This window comes from Phyllostomus hastatus, unplaced genomic scaffold (assembly GCF_019186645.2).
Source record: "Phyllostomus hastatus isolate PE091 unplaced genomic scaffold, TTU_PhHast_1.1 phas_contig_1162, whole genome shotgun sequence".
NCBI lineage: Eukaryota > Metazoa > Chordata > Mammalia > Chiroptera > Phyllostomidae > Phyllostomus > Phyllostomus hastatus.
Genome location: NW_025333537.1, coordinates 2,268,633 through 2,292,354, shown reverse-complemented (window position 1 = coordinate 2,292,354; position 23,722 = coordinate 2,268,633). Strand labels below are relative to the sequence as shown.

General features: G+C 48.3%; 1 protein-coding gene across 1 annotated transcript in view; it reads left to right on the top strand.

Annotated features, from left to right (window-relative positions):
- The window catches only part of LOC123821554 (SV2 related protein), a 54,665-nt gene that overhangs the window by 5,498 nt on the left and 25,445 nt on the right, over window positions 1-23,722 (top strand). The window contains exons 2-6 of the mRNA XM_045843036.1: window positions 4,584-4,744; window positions 7,580-7,665; window positions 8,929-9,027; window positions 9,775-9,846; window positions 18,096-18,220. Coding sequence (XP_045698992.1) covers window positions 4,584-4,744; window positions 7,580-7,665; window positions 8,929-9,027; window positions 9,775-9,846; window positions 18,096-18,220 — 543 coding nt within the window. The remainder of the gene's footprint in view (window positions 1-4,583; window positions 4,745-7,579; window positions 7,666-8,928; window positions 9,028-9,774; window positions 9,847-18,095; window positions 18,221-23,722) is intronic.

The window sequence follows — 23,722 nt, the reverse complement described above, 5'->3', positions numbered from 1 at the left end:
ACTTCTGGGTATATACTCACGAAAGAATTGAAAACAGAATCTTGAAAATATATTTGTACACTCCTGTTTACAGCAACATTATTTTCAATAGCCAAAAGGTGGAAGCAGCCCAAGCATCTCTTGATGGGCGAGTAGATAAACAAATGTGGTCTCTCTAGTCATGCAATGGAATATTATGCAGCTCTGAAAAGGAAGGAAAGTCTGACACCTGCTACAACGTGGATAAACCTTGAGGACATCATTGTGCTCAGTGAAACAAGCCAGTCACAGACAGACAACTACTGTATGATACCACTTACGTGGGGTACATAGAGTAGTTCAGTTCATAGAGACAGAAAGTAGAATAGCAGTTGCCAGGGGCTGCAGGGGAAGAGGGTGGGGAGTTGTTGAACGTGTACAGAGTTTCAGGTTTGCAAGATAAAAAGAGTTCTGTGGCTGGATGGTGGTGATGGCTGCACACCATCACGAAGGCGCTTAGTGCCGCCAAACTGCACTCTCAAAAATGGTTAAATGGCGAGTTTAGTCGTGTGTGTATTTTCCCACAGCTGAAAACAATGCCGCCCTCTTTCCCCATCTGCCAGCACCGTGTTCTACTTTTCCCTTTCTCGTAGTGCGTATCACCTTCTAACATATAATTTACTTATTTATCCGTTAGTGGTCGTCTTCCCGCACTAGAGTGACAGCTGCACATGGCAGGGGTCTCAGGTACCCAAGCACCTGGGACGTCACCTAGGTTCCATCTGATACTGGGTTCCAGTGTAGACCAGCATATGGAGGCCGAGAGATGAAAACCCAGAAAAATCTGTTCATCACCTTGATCATTCTGCTCAACAGTGGTGGCTACACGGCTGCGTCGACCTGGAAAGATCAGACACAGCCTTGTTTCATCGTATTAGTCTCTTTGCTTCCCCATCTTCTTCTTAAATCAGGGAGGTTGGGAGAACGCATTTTGACTTAGTGACTACGTGTCTCCTTGATAACTCTTTGGGCCCATGGTCACCCTCACAAGGACTCATTTTTGAATTCTAGAGAAGGACCTAGAAGCAGGTTTCGTTTCCTCTGACTGAGGAGACCTCTGCATGATGCTTTCTCTCTGTTGCCTCCTTTCATCTCCATGGCAACGCTGAGAGATAAGAATTTTCATCTCCATTCTACCAGTCAGGAGACAGACTCAGAGAGGTAAAGGAGCCTACCCAGGGCTCCATGGCTGCTGAGTGGCATCGGCATGGGATTGAAACCCAGTCCCTTTGTGTGGCAGAGCCGGGCTCTCTTCTTCCCTATGGCAGACCACCGCTCTTCACGCAAGACTGTCAATGGCAGCCTGAGAGGATCGCAATGAGGTTTAAGCTTCCTCTTCAGTCTGATAGATTCAGGAGCTCAGGAGATAAAGGCCCAGAAAACTCAGATGAAAAGAGGGAAAAAAATCTTCTGTATCTAAAATACCTGAATCGAGTCTCAGACCCCCCAACTCAAGGGACGAGGTGAATGAATTTCAGGATGGGGCAATTAAGATCTTTACATTGACAGCTATTTCCTCAAGCTCCTCTCTTCTTTAAATAGTGAAATTATGTAAAATAAATGTTCCCGGCTATTTTGGTGAATTATATGCTATCTATACCCCACAAATGCCAAGGAGTTGCGAGCCAGCCTGCTTTGAAGCCCTCATATATTTAACATATGCCGCTGCTATTTTCTTTCATATTTCTCTTCTTTTTCCCCCTTGGGAAATCTTGGCTCGTGTACTTGATGCATCCTTTTAGAAACACGGCCGACTGAAGATGTAGCTTGGCTTTCTGAGTCTCATTTAATGTCAGAGGTCTCCTTTTCATGTCTGTCTTAAAACAAAGCTTCGTAAATAAAGGTGCCCTGGCTCCCTGTGGTTTGCCAGGAATGTGAACAGATCCTGGCTTAAAACTGCAGGGAGCTAGGCCGCTTTCTCAAAGTCACATTTCACAAAGGTCAATGTACTCCACGCTCAAGGCAGAAAGGTGGCTTGGGTGGAGGCGGGCGGGAGGGCAGCTAACATTTACTCAATGCCCGCAATTCCCCATTCATCAAGCTCAGTTAATCTTCCTGATGGCCCCGCGAGCCCTGTCATCTCATCGCCCCTGTTTCACAGATGTGACATGCTTAGCAGATGCTACCTGATCCCCAAGGGCTCTGTCAACAGTCGCTATTGTAATGGGTATTGATTATTAACAGGTAGATGCCCAGGTTAAAAATGGCAAACGTTACAGAAAGGTCCAAAATAAAAAGCAAACAAATTTCCTTTCCCTCCACACGCCTTGTTTCCAGGCAGCGCTCCTCCCCAGGAGCAACCAGTCTTCAGCTCCTCCTGTCTCCTTCCAGAACGTCTAGGCTCCAGAAGCATAAATAATCTCTGGCAGCGCTTCTCAGACTTACTTGAACTGCACACACTGTCTGGGGACCTGGCTGAAATGCAGAGGCTGATTTAGTAGGTCTGGGTCAGGGGCAGAGACTGCATGTCTAAAAAGCCCCCCAGGGGATGCTGGGCCTCTGGTTGGAGACCACACGTCAGTCTCCGTGGCTAGGATCTATCTAGGTCACGGGATCACATGCTAGTTTATTCAATAATGAGCCCCAACAATTTTTCCCAGTGGCTCTCACAGATGAACTTGTGTGCATGTTTACATATGTGTGTTTATTGGTAAGATACACATCACATTCAATGGACCATTGTGATTTGTTTAAAGCACACCATTAGCGGCATGACGGTAAGTCCATTCACGTTAATGCACAGCCATCGCCACCACCCACCTGCAGAATGTTTCCATCTTCCCCGCTGGAACTCGATGGCCACGGAACACGGGCTCCCCACTCTCGCTCCCCTTCCTCCAGCAACTGCCTCTGCCTCTGTGAATCTGACTCGTTCTGGCCCCTTCGTGTAGGTGGGCAATATCTGTCCCTCTGTGTTAGGCTTATTTCACTCAGCATCATGTCTTTAAAGTCCATCTCTGTTGTAACACACACCAGAATTTCCTTCCTTTTTAAGGCAGGATAATAGTCCATTGGACGGATAGACCACGCTTTGCTTATCCATGCACCCATTCACCCCCTGACGGACATTGGATCCTTTCCATCTTTGGCTGTTGTGATATAGATCAACTCAAAAACATTTTTTTAAAAGACATTTTCTTAAGTGGATGTGCCATAATCTATTTCCTCACTCCCTTCCTGAGGATTGCTTCTGGTTTTTGTTAATACTTATCACATTTAGTTAACAATTATCACATGCAAAGCTGCAAATAGCCTGCTAGCACCCGGGGAGAACAGCACCCACGGAGTGGCTGGGAGCGGGAACCCTGGGAAGTTGGGCAGCTTTGCCAACGTCTGGCTTAGACACCCACTGTGTGACCTTGGACAAGCTCCCAACCCCTCTGTTCTTGAGTGTTCTCATCTGGAATATGGGGATAGTGGAAGTGAAGGTTAAATAAGACAACCAACGAAAGCACAAACCCTGGACCTGACTCACAGCAAGCTAATAGTCCACATCAGCTGTTATTTGTGTGGTGAATCCCTACCTACTTATGTCTGTGATGAATTACCAGCATGGCCAATCTGGGTGGGTGCACAGAGCATTTTAAATTTTGAAAGATACCACAGATTACCTTCCCAAAAGGTTGCAGTGGTTGCTATGAGTCACAGAGAGAAGCACGGAGTCCTGGAGAGACCTTTAGGAGAGGATGTGATAAAAGCAGTAGTCAGGGAAGATGATCAGCCCACATGGTCATTTCCTTCTCCGACATCACCCTCAGAGTAGAGGGTGACCCACAGACCTTTCCTTCATCCCTGAAAATGAAGTGATAATGTGAGTAAATGTTCATGTCCTTCCTTTGCCTAGTAATTATCTGTGTTTTTATCTTGTTTGAATACCTTGGGGGACCGTTTATGGTTGTTTTTTTTTATTTTGGGGTTGCTTCCTGGGGACAGAGAGTCCCTTCCCAGAACCCACTTCACACCGCCCCTTTCTCAGTGGGGTGCAGAGTTTAACTGTCCCATCTGCAGGGACCATGCTGCCCCCAGGTCCAGCCATACTATTTCCTTGGGGGAATGTGGGCCCCAGGTGGCCAGATATTCTACTTAAAGAGACATCAGAAGGCTTGCTTTTTATGTGAACTCTTTCCATTAAAAAGTTGAGCGTCCACTTAAAAATATTACATATAAGCAACTTTTTGTGGGCATAATATAACCTTTAGGTGACCAAATGGTTATCTCTATTACAGAGAGGTGAGTCTAAATTCTGAAACACATGCTTCCAAACAGTATTCAGGTCTAGAATGAAGATATCCTCATTCTCACAGCCCACCGTGTGAACAGTGTCCCTTTGGAGTGGTGCAGTGCCCAACCTGTACACCTGCCTGTGGCAGTCCTGGCTGAGACACAGCCTTCGAAGTTGTGTCACCCCCAGCAGGCCGGCTCAACAGAAATGCCAACCCCTTACCCGTTCATTTCCCCTGACTATGAAAACAAAGCCTTTCACCTGTCTTGGGAACAAGAGCTGTGCAGCAAGGCCGGGGAGGGGGAGCTCTAGCCTTCATGACCGGATTTGCTCTGTCCTCTAGAGTGGTGAAATTTCGTCGCACAGGCGAGAGTGCAAGGTCAGAGGATGACACGGCTTCGGGAGAGCATGAGGTCCAGATCGAAGGGGTCCGCACGGGCCTAGAGGCGGTGGAGCTAGACGATGGAGCAGCTGTGCCCAAGGAGTTTGCCAATCCCACTGACGGTGAGGGGGCCCTGCGGCTGAGACATCAGCCCAGGCCACGGTCAGGGGCTCTGAGATGCCAGGGTTGCCTCCGCAGGTGGCACTTTCAGAGGGACCTCTTGAAGAGGCAAGTAGGAGGGCCCAGAGGGCCCAGGGGTGATACTGGAAGTGTGAGCTGAACCTACATGGCTTACATCACCAAGCAAGGTTACATCACAATCCCTGCCATCAGCATCATTGCATAACACTTGGCTGAGGACAGCATGACGACAGTGGTGATGATGTTGATGAGATGTGATGATGATGGTGATAATGATGATGGTGATGATGATAGTGATGATGATGATGGTGATATGATCGTGGTCATGATGATGGTGATGATGGCAGTGATGATGATGATGGTAATATGATGGTGGTGGTCATGATGATGGTGGTGATGCTGGTGACGATGATGATGGTGATATGATGGTGGTGATGGTAGTGACGATGGTGGTGATATGATGGTGGTGGTCATGATGATAGTGTAATGATAGTATGGTGATGATGGTGGTGGTGATGATGATGACAGTGTATTGATGTGGTGTTGATGAAGGTGATTGTGATGGTGAGAATTATAACACTGATGATAACGGTGAGCGTGAACGGTATTTTTGGTGAGCGTGATGGTAATGATGGTGATGATTATAAGCGATGGTGATGGTGATGGTGATGATGATGATGATGGTGATGATGATGGTGATGGTGATAGTGTATTGATGATGTGTGAGGATGGTGGTAATGATGGTGATATTATGACAATGATAATAATGCTGGTGGTGATGGTGGTGGTGATGATGATGTTGGTGAATGTGATGGTGATAATGATAATCGTGATGGGAACAGTTGACATTAGCTGAAGGTTTACTCTGTGCCAGGCACTGTTCTAAGCACTTTACACATATTACCCATTTAATCTTCACGTTTCTAATTGGAACTATTATGATCACCTTCCCCATTTTGCAGAAGAGGAAACTCAAGTACAGAAAGGTTAAGCATCTTGCCCAGAGTCACGCAGCTAGAAATCAGTCAAACTATATTTAAACCCAGGTGATCTGACCTCAGAATCCACATTCTTACCCATGACGCTGTGCTTCCTCTGAGTAGAGCTGTTCAAACCAAGAGCCTGAGGTGGTGCTGTGGGACCTGGTCTCCCCTCATTGCTTGATGCTGGTGGGTGAAATCATTCTATGCATTCCTGAAAGGCCCCCGATTCCCAACAGGAGGGAGAATTACTGGCCCGAACCCAAGGCCTGTTGTTCGCAGAGCTAAGGAGGCAATGACTGGGGAGAGGGGAGGCAGTGGTTAGGAGCAGTGTCTTTACCGTCAGGCGGTCTGGGCTCAACTCCCAGATCAATGCTGTGTCAGCTGTGTGACACTGGGAAAGTCCACTTCCTCCTCTGTAAATGGGGCTGAGCCTGGGCCTTAACAAAGTTGTGACAGGGACTTAATGAGGCAATGCCTATCAAGTTCCTAGGGTGGGGCCTGGCTCATGGTGAACTCTCAGCAGAGCACCATTATGTCATCATCACCCTTCATGTCACTGACGATGTTAGAGGGCTCACTCTGCTGTCTCCTCAAAATTTCTCCCGGAAAAAAAGCCAGAAGCAGCTCACACTTTTGGAGAACATTGATTGATGTTCGAGGCTCATGATTGACATCCCAAAAAAGCGAAAGTTGCCAGAAGTGATGTTGAAACCATATTAGATTTATGGAAAAGTTGTAAAGACACTACCGAGAATGCCCACATGTGCCTCCTGGGAGCATCAACCAGTGGACGTTCGTCACAACCAGAAGATGAGCTCTGGTGTAATACGTTTTCCTACGTCCCAGACTTTTTGTTTTAACTTCACCAGTCTTCCCAGCAGTGCCGTTGCAGGACCCAGCCCAGCACACCACATTGCACTTAGTCTTTTAGTATTTTCCAAAACACTTATTCGCTTACCAATTATGTCTTTATTTTTTCAGCATACCAATACCATGGGTTTATGTAGAAATCATTTAGACCCTTTAGAAATGTGCAAAGTAGGTAAGCGGCTGCTGTCCTCAAAGATGAGCCTGCGGCTACTCATCCCGACTTCCCCTGCGTGGTGCCCACACACACCTGCTTTCATCTCAGAGACACTTCTTACGGCACGAACCTCACCACACGCTGCCTGTCACGCAGCAATAGAGTGTGGACACCTTTCATTTGAGTACAGATGAAACTCTGCTTTTACAAAGTATTCTTTTTCTGACTATGCAAGTAATGCATTGTACAAGGAAGGAAGCTAAAGTTGCAAATGATTTCTCCCTTCCTGCCTTCAAAGACCACGAAAATAAAACCATAATGTAAATTTTGTGTATATTCTGTGCATAGTCACATATACTATACACCCATACATGCGTCCATTTCAAAGAAGAGAACCATACTAAATATTTTGTTGTCTATCTTGCTTTGTTTTAAAAAAATTAATTAACAATAATATATATTGCACACCACTTTCTATATCCGCACATTCTTTTTAACAGTCGGGGCATATTTTATAATGCGGATGTGTAAACACATAAAATTATAATATATGTCATCATTTATTCAACCAAGGCCTGTTGATAGACATTCTGCATTTTTCTGTTTTCCCTTTTGTAAACAATGTTGTCATGGATTCAAGAGCCAGGCATCTTTTCAAACTTGCTGGAATGCTTTTTTAGGATAAGTTCTAGAGACAGCATGTGCTGCCTTTAATGAGTTTGCCTGAGGTCCCCACCAGCCCCGCTCCACACCAGGACAACCGTGGGATGCCCTAACTCGCTTCTCCCCTCTCCCTGCCTCCTTCCCAGATACTTTCATGGTGGAAGATGCGGTGGAAGCCATTGGGTTCGGAAAATTTCAATGGAAGCTGTCGGTTCTCACTGGCCTGGCTTGGGCAAGTATTTCCGGGGCAGAGACCTCACATTTACTCCTAAAGAGACCCTTATGCATGCTGCTCCACTGGGTTTCCATCTACAAGGAAGGACAGAGTGCTTTCCACAAAGAGCCTTGGCTTGAACCAATAAGGTTTACCCTGAGTGACGCGGGTGGTAATGCAGGTCAGTGCTTGGGGGGAGTCGGGTAACGTTGGCAATTGCCCACAAGGATGAGTTGGAGCTCCTGGTTAATTGAATGGTTCTCCATCCTTTGGGGCTCAGGGCCTCTCTGAGATGATGAAGGCATCTGTGGAGCTCACCCTAGAAAATCACGCACAGATAAAACTGAGCCCTTTGTTTCATGAGGCGCAGGACCCCTGGTGAAAATCCCTCCACTGACCTATTGCAAACAGAGCATCTAGACCATTAGTACAACTGAAATTTATTTTTATTTTATTTTTTTAAAATTTTATTTATTTATTTTTAGAGAGGGAAAGGAGAGAGATAGAGAGAGAAAGAGAAACATCAATGTGCGGTTGCTGGGGGTCATGGCCTACAACCCAGGCATGTACCCTGGCTGAGAATCGAACCTGCGACACTTTGGTTCGCAGCCCGCGCTCAATCCACTGAGCTACGCCAGCCAGGACTGAAATTTATTTTTGAAATTATTTTTCCAAATGGATCTTTAATTTCCCCATATCGTTTTCCCACTAATCCGAAAGGCTACCTGGATCATCCACATATTCCCACAGCTTCATAGAGCTGCGTCTGGACTCTCATTTCTGTCCCATTGTTCTATCTAGTCCTGTAAAGGATGTTTAATCACCAAGGCTTCCAAGTATGTTTTAATATATTAAACGGTCACACTTGTTAAATATACTGAGAATACTACACGAACAAGGACCTCTAACCCAAAGACAAACTAATCTTTAATTGTACTAAAGAGAAAAGATCCTTGTCTCTCTATGTCTATAAAAAATGTTTTTCTTAGATTTTTGAAATGGGATGTTTTCCCACTTTATTCAGGAAGTGCCCCTATTGTTTTTTAATATGGAAAAATCCCACACAGAAAAACAAAGTTTAACATCTAGTTGTCAATTCCCGCACGGTACCACACTGTTTTAACTCCTAGAGAGTCTAACTTGTTTTGATGTGTGGTGGGTGCTCAGCAGGCAGGAGAAGAGGGGTTTCTGTATGCTGCCTTGGGGGTCCCTGGGTGAGGGGTGAGCCGTCCATGCACGGCGCAGCATCCTGGCCTCATGACCTTTGCTCCCCCTCTGCAGATGGCGGACGCCATGGAAATGATGATCCTGAGCATCCTCGCGCCCCAGCTGCACTGCGAGTGGCGGCTCCCCAGCTGGCAGGTTGCGCTGCTGACCTCGGTAGGCAGCTGGCGGCTCTCTCCTGTTGCATGCAGTTCTGGTCCCCCGGGTGGTCTATGGGGTGTCCCCCTGCTCCTGCTGCTGCCAAAGGCTCAGCAGAAAAGAATTAAACTCTGCATGGAAACACCACGACCTCAGCTTCCTTCCTTCCCCAGTAGGTTGACAACCAGTGGGACCACTGCCCCCAGGGGTCCTACCCCCTGGGGGCTCCAGACATGCTGCTCAGTTGCTAGGAAGTTGGAAGCCATCTGGGCATGTCACTTAGACCTTGTACAGCTCACTCGTCCAAAAAGGAGATTCCAGTACTTTCTAACCTCCTGTCTCCTGTTTTCATACTCTCCAAACTCTATCTTGCAACCTTTGATATTTTCGTAGCAACAGAACAAGCTATGTCTTTGGTATGGCTAGGAATTAGTAAAATGCTAGTTTTGCAGTCATACTGCCTGATTCCAGCCCAGGCGGCCTCCCTTACAGATGTGTGACCCCAATCAAGTGTCCTCACCTCTCTGAGCCTCAGTTTTCTCACCTGTAAAATGGAGACAATAATGACACCCGTTCCCGAGGACGGCTGTGAGGTTTCAGCAGTAACACGAAGCACGCAGAACAGTGTTTGCACCTCAGCAGGACTGCAGTGAACGTTGGCTTCTTACTATTACTGGGGTGTGACATCACAGGGTCAATCTGTTGTTCCCTTTCTCTGCGATGCTCCGTGTCTCGGTCTAACAGAAACCTTCTTCCCACCCACAGGTGGTCTTTGTCGGCATGATGTCCAGCTCCACCCTCTGGGGAAACATCTCAGACCAGTACGGCAGGAAAACAGTAAGGCCACCTCTCCTAAGCGCACGTCCCTTGGGTTATCTCCATGGTGATGGTGACAAGTAACAAAACTTATGCCGCTTGAGCCCTTGGGAGGCCTAATTAGGAGTATGTTGACACTCGGTGGGAAGACACTGCTCTGAGGCCACTGTGGATTCTTGAAGTCACCCATTCCCGGGGCCGGGGTGCCAAGCACGTACATCTCACAGTGTAGAAGATGCTGTTGGCCCCCACGTGATCTCCTGGGCACTCGGCATTCACACGAGGCCAGGGCAGTCAAGGGTTGGTAGAGAAAGACATCAGCTCCCTTGCCCTTAAGTATCACCATCTTTCAACCCCAGCAGGATGGAGCTCTGGGGCCAGCAGGGGACCCTGCCCACTGAGGCACCCTGAATGGTCTGCCGTCCCCACCGCTCCTGGGACTGCCACCTAATCAACTATTTGCACTAGAATTCTTGTCCAAGGGGTGACAGGAAGTGGATTTGCAAACACAAAGGGGATTTCCAGGTCTGGAATTGCAAGGAGTTCTTAAATTTGCTTTCCAAAAAAGTTTTACCTATTTACTTATTACTTGAGAGAGAGAAACATCAATTTATTGTTCCACTTATTCATGCGTTCACTGGTTGATTTTTGTCCGTGCCCTGATCTGGGATTGAACCTGCAACTCTGGCATATTGGGACAGCTCTAGCCAGCTGAGCCATCTGGCCAGAGCTGGGTGTTTACTGTTTTGTTACTTCATGGCTTTGATGGTCTCCTTTGTATTTTAGTTGTTTTTGTTTTGCTAGGCTGTACTTGGGCTCTTTGATTCTTTTTGTGTGTGAAGCTGCAGTCCTTCCAACTATCAGCGTAGGCCTTAGGGGTGAAACGATCTCCGTAGCTCCAGGTGAACTTGACTTCTCGAAGCCGCCACTCCACGGGTGCACGTTCTGAGATACTGTGCTCCCCGACCGCTTCATTCTTCTCTTTCTTGGACTTGCCTCATCAGCCTGCAGTTTCTCCAGAGGCAGGGTAGTCCAGTGGTTATAAGCTTGAGCCCTGAGATCAAGTGGATCTGGGCTCAGTCCTGACTCTGTGACTCCTGGCTGTGTGACCTTGGGCAAGTCCAAGTCTAGACCCTTAACCATGATGCTAGAGGATGGAATCCATAGGTGTTCAGTAAATATATGTTGGCTCAGTGAATGAAGGAATGTTCGAACAGTGCTGTACAGGAAGCAGACTCCAGCCACAGCCTCTCCTTCCAGGACTGGACAGGAAACACCTGGCCCAGTAGATCCGTGGGAGGTGCTGACTAATGAAACCGCCGGGAAGTGGCTACGGCAGGGCCAGAGGTGGCAAGGTTTGGGAAACCAGCCGTAGCCATGGTAGCCCAGAGGATCTTGGATGGCTTTAGGGGCTGGAGAGATGAGTCAGAAAGGCCTCTCCAGACGTCCTAGAGAGAGTAGAGCCTGGATTACTGTGGTCTTCAGGGGGCAGCTTTCTAGACTCTGCACCTCCCACCCACTTCCCGCTTCTGGAGGGTGTGAGTCACTGCTTTAGAGATGTTCTGGTTGGTTGATAGAGCAGAAGGAGATCTGGAGAGAGGGAGGGAGAGAGGGAGGAAGGAAGGGAGGAAGGAGAAGAGAAAGAAGGAAGAGGAAGGGAAAGAAGGAAGAAGGAAAGAGAAGAACCTTTTAAAATCAAATAAAACCATTTCTGTGGTGGAGCTGGGTTTAAGGGGCTGTAAGCCTGGGACTGTCTTTTGCTGGACCTAACCTTAACCTTCAGGCCTATGAAATAATGGGAAGGAAAAACTCTTCTGAGATCTTAACACGGCTTCTTCCCGAGCAGGCTGGGTGTGGGGACAAACGACTCCTTCCTCTCTCTCTGGCTAAAAACATTTTTTATTTACTTGTTCTTGAGGCAAACATGTGCATGCATAGAAAAATTCAGGAACTTGTAATGAGGACTTTTACTGGACCCCCAGTTCTGTCATCCAAATGCTAAATACTGAAGCCACGAAGGCTATCAGGGGAAAGGAGTAAAAATACCTTAATTTGGGGCCTGAATTTGCCACTGGGTGACTAAACCAAGTCAATTCCTTACCTTGGGCCTCAGTTTCCTTATTTATATTGAAGCAGGTTGGATTAGATAATAACTGATATTAACAGCTACCATTTATTAAATTCCTCAGACTAAAGGGCAAATGGGTTTTTGTTCCTTGGGTCTGTTCTAATCATTCAGTAGGGGATGTCAGGAACATGGATTTGAAGAGTCAGAAGCCTCAGTGGATAGTGCTGTGATTGATTAGTGATGTCTGCCATGGGCACAGAGTAGGCGGCTGGCTAGGTGAGTTTAGTCAACTGCCCGAGGAAAGGGGCAGTGCCTGCATTGTTCACAGAGGTGGCCCCAGCGCCGAACACAGCACCTGGCTTCTGGCAGGCACTCAGTAAATATTTCTTGAGTCACTGAGCTGGGTGCATGAGAATAAGATCTTGTTTCTATTTTTGGCGATCTCCCTGTCTCTCTAGACCAACAACTGACTTCACTGATGAATCGTCTTTGTTTACCCGAAAAGTCCACAAAGGTCGCCATAGCTTAGGATCCTGGCTTCCCTGGGAAGCGTGTGTTTATCCTGCCACCAAGGGCGGTGACTCACACGGCGTTCCCAGGAGGGAGCCCTCCAGAAGACAGATGCCTTTGTGTTTATGATGAGCCTCCGAGGGGAGAGCGCTAAGCTTGGGTTTGAAAAAGTTTCATGGATGAGTTTTCAGTCATGCCATTTACTTCATCTTGTGGCTCCAGAACACATTTTGGCACCTTCTACGACAGTGGTTCTCAAAGAGAGGAGTGAACTTTGCCTCCCCACCGACTTAGCGACGTCTTCAGGTGTCTTTGGTTGCCACAGCCAAGGGGAGGGGCGCTCCGGGCACCTAGTGAGTAGACGTCAGAGAGTCCGTGTGAAATCCCACGGTGCCCAGGGCAGTCCCCACCGCAGAGAATTGCCAGATCCCAGACGGGAATGGTGCCGAGGCTGAGAAGCCAGGCCCCGGGAGGGAACATGCAGACACTGCCAGTGGCCTTCTCGGGAGGAGTTCGTTCTTCATCATCTTACGGTGTCACCTGGGGGCCAGTCAACCCGCATCTCAGTATTTGCTCCTTTGCTCAATAAGGGGCTCATCTGGACAAGTGAAATATTAATATAACATCATCATGACAAGCATGGGCTCTGCGACCAAGCTGCTTAGGTTCAAATCCCAGCTCCTCCAGTGATGGGCTGCATGACCCCTGGCAAGTTCCTCAGCCTTGCTGTGTCTCAGTTGCCTTATCTGTAAGTGAGATCATGACGGTCTCTCCCTTTGGGTTGTTATGAAGAGTACATGGGCCCTTGACCCAAAGGAAGCATTTCAAAAATGTCCATCATTATTCCCATCACTTGCCAAGCTGATGGTGCAGTCTTGCTCCAGGGTTGACATCCTTCCCCCTGACCATGGTTGCTGGGAGACGTGGCTCAATTATCCCCAGAATTCAGTTGATCGGTAGGACATTCATCCATCTCAGATAAACAAAGCTTGGGGTGGGGGGCTGCCTGGAGTGTTTCTCCAGCTTTCCTGACCAGCTTGTTAAATTCCACAGCCCCTGCAAAGCCGGCTTGACCAGGGACAGAGGAGAGAAAGCACCCCAAAACTGCAAGGCCCCCTCGTCTCCTGCATGGAATTCCGGCCCAGCTTCAGGGAGGATGGATCAGGCACTAATTATAAACCTTCCCCAGAACTCTTCCAGGAGCAGCAGGCGAGCTGGGCAGCTGGCGAGCTTTGGCGAGTGCTAAAAATCTCTTAGCTCCTTGGTCTGCCTCCGCCCAGCTGGGAGGTGTCTGTGAGGGTGTCCGCTGCGTGACTTTGCAGGGGACTCACATATGGGGTTGGGACTCAGTGGGCTGCTTCTGTTCCTGCAGAAGTTTCTGGAGCCTGGGGGCTCGTGGCAGCCACCGAAAGGCAGGGCGACGTTGGGTGTGCAGACTCAAAGGGACGAAAATAAACGCATCCAGGTTCAAAGCCTAGTGAACGTGGAGCAGGTTACTCCACTTCCCTGAGCCTCAGTTTCCCCTTCTGCAAAATCGGGTGACAACAGTAAGAGCTCGTAGTGCTGTTTAAAGAAGGCAATGTAGGTCAGGGCTATGTTTATGGATGCTCAGGGAGCCTGTGATCATCGGTGACTTATTGGTTGGAACTCCAAGAACAATAGCTGCAGAATATGACCAGGTCACTTTGTAGTTCAAGGCCTGCAGGTCCACGTTATCCCTAAGGAGGGAAAGGCAGTGACCAGGGGGCCTCTCATTGCAGTGGTCTGAAGATTTCCCAGGCTTCCTTGCCCTGTGACTGTTTTTCCTTGTACGTGAGCATGACTGAGGAATGCCTGGCTTTGGGGGTTCGGTTAAGAGAGAGTCACCTGTAGGTGACTGAGCAAGCTCCTCTTGGGGGTGACAGGCCTGCCACCCAAATGGTAGCAAGACTTTTAGCTCCTTGGAGCAGGAGCTGGGAGCCTTTCCAAGCTCCAGGTTGCAAGCTGACGAGCCGTGGGCCAAACAAGGCCCACAGATGTGTATTCTTTACGCTGTGCAACGCTTCACAGGGTTCCGAGTCAGTTGCCTCTATTTCAAAAATGACACATTTTGCTTAAAAATACAAGAATTGCCCTGACTGGCGTAACTCAGTGGATTGAGCGTGGGCTGCGAACCAAAGCATCGCAGGTTCGATTCCCAGTCAGGGCACATGCCGGGGTTGCAGGCCACGGCCCTCAGCAACCGCACATTGATGTTTCTCTCTCTCTCTCTTTCTCCCTCCCTTCCTTCTCTAAAAATAAATAAATAAATCTTTAAAAAAATACAAGAATTATGTTTTTTTTTTAAACTGGCCTATCTGCAGCCTAGGATCCACATTCCATGAGGGTAACTTTTGATTTTAGAAATTGAGAGAGAGGGGGAGAGGGGAAGGAGAGAGAAAGAATCATCATTTTGTTGTTACCCTTCCTTATGCATTCACTGGTTGATTCTTGCATGTGTCCTGACTGGGAATTGAACCTGCAACCTTGGCATATCAGACCAATGCTCTCACTAACCAACTGAGCTACCCAGCCAGGGCCCATGATAGTAACTTTTGGCCATAGCTGAGTAGAGGCTGACAAGACAGGTCAAGTCCTTTTTCATGCACTCAGACTCACCTGTCCTTGCTGCACCGCACCTGTATGGTGCATGCACGTTCTCTACCAGAGGGCCCTGGAGGGGGGGAGTGGCTTGTTCACAGTACAGCACTTGGGGTTGGAAATCCTGGCTTCAGTTTGGACTCTGCTGATCCTGAACAAATCAGTCAACTATCAATACTTCTACCATCACTGTGCTACTTTGGAAATGAAAATAATCTCTTTCCAAAGGTTACTGTGAGGATGTGTGTGAATGAAAGTTCCATGAAGTCAGAGGCTCTGGCTGTCGTGTTCCCTGCTGCATCCCAGGACAAAGTCCAGTGCCTGGCCTCCAATATGTGCATAGTCAATGGATGAATGAATAAATAATAGCATCTTGAGTGCCAGGCACACAACAGGTGCTCAATACATGCATACTGAACAAATGAGTGAGTGAATGAATGAATGATACATATCAGTACCTCCAGTGCAGGGCACACAGATGTTCAATACATGTTTATTGAATGAATAATATGTATCAGTACTCTAGTGTCTGGCATACAGCAGGCACTGCATACATGCTTACTGTCGAATAAATAATTGAATGAGCAAATTAATGAATCTATAGTGTCTATGCATCTATTTCTAGAGGCTAGCATGCAGGGGATGCTCAATAAATAAACATGGAATGAGGGAAGGAGGAAAGAAAAGGAGGGAGGGAGGGAGAGAGGAAGGGAGAAAAGGAGAGGCTAACAGTCTAAAAGGCAGAACAGATGTTAGGGGAGAGTGACAAGTATAGCTAATGAGAAGCCCAGAGGACATTTCTGCAGGATCCCCAAGCAGTGCTCGGTGGGGACTTGCTGGCAGTGCTCATGGCTTCGCAACAGCCACAGCACTACTCACAAATGGTCGCTGAGTCCTCATTTTCTGGGCAGCTGGAAAGCCCTGGCATCAGCAGGCAAATGCAGAGCCAGCTGCGGTCTGCCGTGACCCCACAGGACAGGCCAGCGTGCCTGTGTGTGGTGCCTGGCATGCAGGTCACCGGTGACCTCGCTGGGGTCACACAGACAGCCCCGGGAGGGAGGCTGAGCCTCCGTGCCCCAGTCTGGGTGTCCTCTTCTCTTGCTTTCCTCGTGTCCTGCTCTGCTTCCCTTTTTTTTTCCTCTTTTTTCTGCTGCTAACGAGGTCCTGTTTCTGATTCGAGACTCTTTGGGTTCCAGGGAAGAATATCTCTACTGAGTTGGCTTAAGCCAAAAGAAAGGAGTTAAGTATGTACGTGGCAGGTACCAGTTTCATAGGCATGGGTTTAGGGGTGCATAAACGTTGCTTTATTATTATTGCAATAGATCCAGGGCTTCCTACTTTAATAATTCTTGTTGTACCTGTTCTCTGGTGCACGCTGTATCTTTTTTTTGTATGAACTGTTTTTTTTTTTAATAAAATGAATTCTGGGGGAAAAGAAACTTTACAGAGCCTCTTAAGTAGGAAATCAATAACAATTGCCTAAGGAAATATCTGCAAAAAATAAATGCAATGGAAATAAAACAATGTTATTAAGTTGTAGCTGGTTATTGTTGCCCCCCTGTTCCCTGGGTTCAGAGGAGAGATTAGTAGGTGGTCAAAGGGTGTTAAAGACAGACTGGCACCACCCAGGTGCTTCCTCTTGGACATAATCAGAAGAGTGGACATCGGAAGGAAGAAGAAACCACCTTTTTGCTAGGTGATTCAGAGTTATTTAAAATATTCTATTACTTAAAATCATTCCCCCAAAGACCCCAAATCATCCGCTAAATCTCCCAATTTCCCGAGTTGCTTTAATTCAGTTTACGGGTTTACAGCGAAAATCATAGGTTTTGCGCTTTTCTCCCAACCTGTCAGTCCCCAGGGGGCCGGAGAGGGAGCTCGTTGCCTCTGGGAGGAGTGAGGCTTCAGAGCGAGGCCGCCCGGGACCTCCTCCCAGAGCCTGTTCTCCAGCGGATGTAAAGTCTGCAGTTCTGCTCCATCATGGAGATGATGTTGGTTGTTATGTAAAAAACTATCCTTTCGATTCTGTTTACTCTCAATTCTTTCTCAATCTCCAAGAGTAATTAACACCCAGGAAGATGCAGTGTGTTTTTGTTGTGGCATTAAGACCTTACCCCAGGTAGGTCTTAACCTTGGTAAACACAATGTTCCTTTAATTAAAAAAAAAGTTATTAAAAATTTTAAGAGTGCTCCCTAATTTCCAGAAATAATTTCAAAGATAAAATGAAATAGCCACTCACATAATTTTGAAAAAGGAAATCAGTTATAATGTCCTAACTAGGATACGAGGGAGACATTTTTTAAAGGAGATAATTAATGTGAGATTTATTTGCAACCTGCAAATGTTCCTGTAGGACTTTGCCTAGGTAATAAAAGGAAGCGGTGAATATTTGCCCCTGATGATCAGTAAGCGTGTATTTAACTGAATCTTGTTGATGATTTTTTCTTTCTAGTTGACATTTGGAAATAAGATTCAGATCGTTCTATTCGTAGGTCCGTGTCAAAGCCCCGTGAACGGAGACCGACGCTGAAGTGTTCCCTCAGTGACTCCAACTCCACGCACAGCGTTGCCATTGGCAACACGGTGTCCTGAAATGATGAGCAATTTCGTAAACTTCCAGATAAAACAAAGCCCGATCTTCCTTTGATTTACCTGGAAGTTGCCTTCCTGAAAAATTAAGTATAGTATGTTCAAACTGTACCCCACCCCAAATCCTGCTGATGTGTAAACTGGACTGAAGATCCAGGTGTAGATAATCATAAACAGAGTTTTCAGCAGCGCGATGGTTGGGTGGGAGGTTTGATCTGAGCTGGTGGGGGACGCAGGACAAGTCTTCATTGGGTCTCGTGCACAGTGGGACCGTCTTCCATGTCCGGGCCCTGGCTAGGAAATGCCAATCACTGGGACCAGCAAGAATGCCCCACCGTTTTGCCACACGCCCCCTGGAGGTTGGCAGCACCCACACAGAGTGTGGTGTGGGTTACCCTTTAACATGACTCTGTCGGTGACTTGAAATATGAGGACCTGACGGTGCTGAGAAGCCCTGTGACCTGGTGTCTCCCTTCTCTGCAGGGGCTGAAGATCAGCGTGCTCTGGACACTGTACTACGGCATCCTCAGTGCTTTCGCGCCCGTGTACAGCTGGATCCTGGTGCTCCGCGGCCTGGTGGGCTTCGGGATCGGAGGGGTCCCCCAGTCGTAAGTAAATACCCAGCTCTGGCCTTCCAGCCAGGCGGTCAGTCAATGGGGGGGGGGCTGTTCATGGCCTTGAGAAACACGAAGGTGGTTACAACAGGGCGTGTGGTACCGGGGGAGCCTGCTGTGACCAGCAGATGACATCATTATCAGTGTTGGAACAATTCCCAATGAAAAAGCGCAGCACAATGGCAGGGAGGTCGTAAATGTGAACTAATAGTAAAAACAATAGACCTAGCATGGATCAGACGTTCCTCAGACACATCACAGCAGCCCCAGGAAGTATGTTATCGAATTATTGCAATCTCCATTTTACAGGTGAGGACACTGAGACTCAGTGGGTGAAGTTATTTGCCCAAGTCACACACAGGATGTAGGTGGAACTAACAATCCAAGTTGGTCTGCCTTCGACATTCATGCTTTTGACCGCCATGCGTGCTGCCCCTCACCCCCTCGTACTGTAACAAGAGCCAGGGGATGGTGAGGTGGGTGTTGTCGTTGTTGCTGCTGCTGAGGTGCTGAGAGCAGTCAGAGTTGTAGGGAGAAGTCACTCTCGGCCGTGACACTGGGGAGTCCTAAAGCAAAGCTTGGCAGACAGCAGCATGTGGGCTGAATCGACATGCTGACTGGTTCTCTAAATAAAGTTTTATTGGGAACACAGCCATGCCCATTCATTTACAAATTATGACTGCCCGGTTTCATGCTACAGCAGCAGAGTTGAGTAGTCTCAGCTGAGACTCTATGGCCCACAAAGCCTGAAATATTTACTCTCTGGCCCTTTATAGAAAAAGTGTGTTTGACCTCACTCTAAAGGACGCTGGTAATAACCAATATTTGGTGTTTACTAAGAGGCGGGGGCTATTCTAAATAGTTTACCTAGATTATCTCCTTTAAGCCTCCCCCCAAATTTCCTTATCAGGTAAATTCCGTTAATGTCATTTTACATATAAAGAAACTGAAGCACAGAGAGGTAAGTAACTTGCCCCAGGAGGCTCCGTGAGGAAGACACGGAGCCAGAAACAAAATCCGGGCCCCCCAACTCCAGAGCCTGGGCTGTCGCCATTGCAATTTACTACCTGGCTGCTAAGGAGGCAGAGGATTTGGAAAGACCCAGGAGGGGGGCTGGAGAAAATGTAGGATTGTCACTGGATGGGATCTTCATGAAATGAGGGAGCGACAGCTGTGTCATAGGGAGGCTAATGGTCCAGTTCAGATAGCTTCTCAGGCTGAGACCTGTGAGCACCGGAAGTTGAGGTTGGATGGGTAGACCAGGGCAAGCCTGCTAAAGCCTTGACTGCCGGGCCAAAAGGGTGTCAGTGGGCCGTGGGGAGCCACCGAGAGCTCTGGAGCAGAGGAGGTGCTTTAGAAGCATTCATCTGGCAGCGGTGGGCAGGATGGGTTTGGAGGAAGGAATCCTATCAAAATCATTTAGGGGCATTTTGAACAAGGACCAGGTAGCTGCCTCCTAGTTTACTCCTTTATTCACCCAACAGTTCTTGAGCGCCCGCTACGGCGCAGGCCTGTGCTAGGTGCTGGGGATGCAGCAGTGAGCAAAGCAGACACGTCCCGGTGGCAGGTCGGGTTGCCGGGAAACAGACTGAGAGATTTGTGCACAGGTGTTGTTGGGGTCAGCCTCTGTACGGAGTGGGCAGAGGGAGAATTTGAGTTGTAATGTGATTGCAACAGAGGCCTCAGCCGATCCTTTAGGGGTTCAGACGTTGGGGTGATGCTTGAGAGTTGTTCCAAATTGAGGCACGGAGGCTGGACATTTGTACCCTCATCAGCCACTTGGACGTGGGCTGCCCTCAATGAGGGAGTGTGGCGCTTGGCCAAGGCCATTCCTGCAAGGGACTCCGTTCTGAGCTCTTAGCAGGCAACACTGCTGATGGCTCCAGAGGGACCTCGTGCCTCTGGCCCGGGGGTGAGTCCAGGTGGTGCATCGCAGCATCCACTGCAGCCAGCCCCTGGCACTGCTTGGATGCACTTGCTTCATGGAACAAGTTCACCCCGTTTGGGAAGGGCTCCTCCAGGATTCTGGTTGGTCTTTGTCCTGAAAGGGCTTATAAGAGGATGGTTAGTGGAATGAACTCTGGCCAAAGCTAGTGCTGCTGGCCACACGCCCACAACCAATGCGTAGTATTGCCCTCCTCCACTACCTGTTCTGGATTCCCTTCACCTTGGGGTAGCACGTCTGCTGACGCCCCCTGCTGATGCCCCCTGGCCTGAGGTCCCTGGTGACCTTGCCCTTCTCAGCCATTGCTGCTGCTTGTCCACTCTCCACAAAAATGAGGCAGGGGATTTCCAAGAGATGCCCAGTGTATCACCTGGGGGACAAATTAGGTGGCCCTACTGCCTCCTGGTGCTCAGGATTCCTCAGACAAAAGGCTCCCTCTTTTTCTCGCTTGCCCATTTCATGACACAAGGACCCCAAAGTTACTAGGTGGCAGCTGTTGTGTAGTCTAATGGCACTCTTGCTCTGTCCCCTGGGTGAAAGCATGCCCTGTCTGGGAGCCAGGACAGATTCCTCAAATTGGGTCACTGGGAATGACAGCAGTGACAGTCCTTCTTCACACCGTTGATTTCCAGAACCACGTAGTCTTTCTACATCTCACCACATAACAGTCATTGATTACAGGGTGTCCTGGGTCCGGGAAATAGTGCCCCTTCCTCACAGGGCGTCATCTCCAAGCTGATGCCTCCGGGGCCCCTAGAAAAGGCTGTTCCTTCACTGTCTCAGTCCAGCAGCGTCAGGAGGACCTCGCACGTGACAGGGCCAGTGGATTCCGCGGTCTGCACCTCTGTGGCTGCTTCTCCCTTGTTATGTATCCCTTGGTCCCATGTCCTGTTGTGTGCAATCCTGTGTCCAAGGGTCCAATACTCTGACAATCCTCTGATAATGGTGCTGGCTGAGACCCCCACGGGCAGGGAAGGCAAAGCAATATGCAGAATGCATGTCAGTTCCAGTCAAGGTGGTTTACTGCTCCTTCTGAAATGGAAGGAGCCCCATGCAGATGACTTGTCACCAAGTAACATGGGCTGGCTCTGTCCTGAGGGCTCTGCTTTGGTCTCGGCTGCTGGCGGGTTGGCTCTTTGGTGGCAGGACTAGCAAGATTGGCCCCACACCCCTGTTAACCATTCAGTGACTGACTTCTTGAGCCTGCTGAGCGTGCTGATTGGGGAAGACCGGGACAGAGAGATGACCTAGAAGAGCAATGCTGGTGCCTCAGTACTGTGGCTAGGCCTTGGGCTCTGAAACCGGATTCCCCGGTTCGAATCTTGACCCTGTCCCATAATAGCTGTGTGACCTTAGGCAAACCATTAAACCTTTATACACCCCAGTTTGTTCATCTCTAAAATGGGGGTGATGGTATACCTACATCCTGGGGACACTTAGGATATTAAATGACAGCGCAGTAAAGTGCCCAGGGCAGCGCCTGGCAGAACACGCAGTGAAGGTGGGCACGCGTGTGGTGTGCTGAAGGCTTGGTTAGGAAGCTCAGCGTCAGTGTGGTGGACGGTGGATTCACTGTGTAACTGTGAACGGAATGAATGGGGGGAGGGAGACGTGACCACGCGGATTTAACACAGGAACAAGTGCCCAGACTCTGTCTGCCACTTAGAGGCCGAAGGGACAGTGAGTGGCTCTCAGCCCTCAGTCTTTCCCCTCCTTATCCATTATCGATCCTGCAGGGCTCTGCGGAGCGGGCCTTGGACGGGTCCTCCCGGATCGGGGGTGAGCTGAAAGCCACTGGAGCTGGAGGCGGCGGCGATTAAGCCAAGCCCATAAATCTGGGCTGGCAGGGGCTTGTGCCCCGTGAGCTCCATTCAGGCCCAGCTCCGGGAATTCCTGCAGACACAGCCGCGCCCCCGTCCACGAGCCATTCATTGTCTAGGGGACAGTTGTCCCCTAGTGGCGGGAAGGAATGCACTCCCGGAAGTCCACATTCAATTCCTCTCCCTGGGATGCTCAGGTAGATGACGGCAGAACCCGCCCCCAAAGGGCCCCCTGGATTTTCTCCCCACATGAGGAAAGGAAAGGGAAGGAAAGGGAAGGAAAGGGAAGGGAAGGAAAGGAAAGGAAGTATTCTCAACGTCCGCAGCAATTCTTGTTCAAGATTGGTGCAGTGAGCAGCACTAATTTCTGCTTCTTCTTCCTCCCCATTTGCTGCAAGTGGCATAAAAGGTATGAGAAATAGGGAAGTCTGTCATGGTGCTGGCAAGCAGGAAGAGGGTGCCAGCAGCAGACTAGACATCTTGAGGAACTTCTAGAAGATTCTAAGCAGAGGGGATTACCATGGCAGAGGAACCAGAGGTGAGAGAAACCACCTCCTAAAACTGCAAACGGGAGACATCTTTGAGGAGAGAGGACAGGACGCCAGGAAAATAAGGACACAGAGCAGCTGGGAGGGTCTTTACCCCTTACCCTTGTATTGTGAGGGTCCCCAACCTCCCGGCCCCCACACCCCAAACATCATACCTCCCCATTTAGCTGTTCATTTCTTGAACACGACTCTAGCTGTTCTGCTTGTTTATTGAGCTATTACTACATTTCGGGCACTAAACCATATGCTTTATACACATGACCATTCTAAAACTCATAAAACCTTAGGACACAGGTATTATTATCTCCATGTCACAGGTAAGAAAACTGGGGCTTTAAAGAAGTTCAATAACGTGCCCAAGGTCACACAGCTTATATAGCAAACGGCAGAACTGAGATTGAAACTTCACTTGACCCTCCCAACATACTCTCTTAATAACTCCATTCGACAGCTCCTTTGTCTATGAGGAAAGCAACAAAACCATGAACAAAATCCCAGAGGAAATATTTTACCACCCAAGAAAGCCTCTGGCTTCCCAGCTCTTGCTTCAGCCATTTGCATAAAAATAATCATCTTAATTATGCGATGTTCTTATCTAGTTATAAAAATGGCTCCCCTAAGTTCATTATTGGAAAACATTGAGCTGGAGATATTTTTATGTAATTAAATGTTAACTAAGAGCTTCCATTCATTTAGAAGAGCTTTGCCCAACTGTGCTACCTCACAAAGTCAAACCAGTGGGAGTTTGCTGTGTCATTTTTAAAAGCCCAACCATCAGAAGTCCTTATAATGTACTCTAAATTTTCAGTGTAAATACAGATTATATTATTGGCAAATTTTAATTAAAATGCCTTTCAGTTTTATTGATACGTAATTGACATAGAGCACTCTATACGGCTGAGATGTACAGCAGAATGACCTGACTCATCCATCTTGCAAAACGCTGACCTCAGTGGGTTTAGGTAACATCCGTCATCTCACCTACAGATTATATTATTTATTGGGAGCCCATCCCTCTGTCCTGATCTGTGCCTTTCTGTGTGCCTCCCTCTCTTTCTCTTCTTTCCCTTCTTCCCCCAAAGCAGGCGTTCACAATGTTTCTTGGTGATAGCAACAGTAATTCATGGTGACGATGATGATGATGTTAACTGAGTGCTTACCGAGTGCCAGGCCTAAGCTAAGT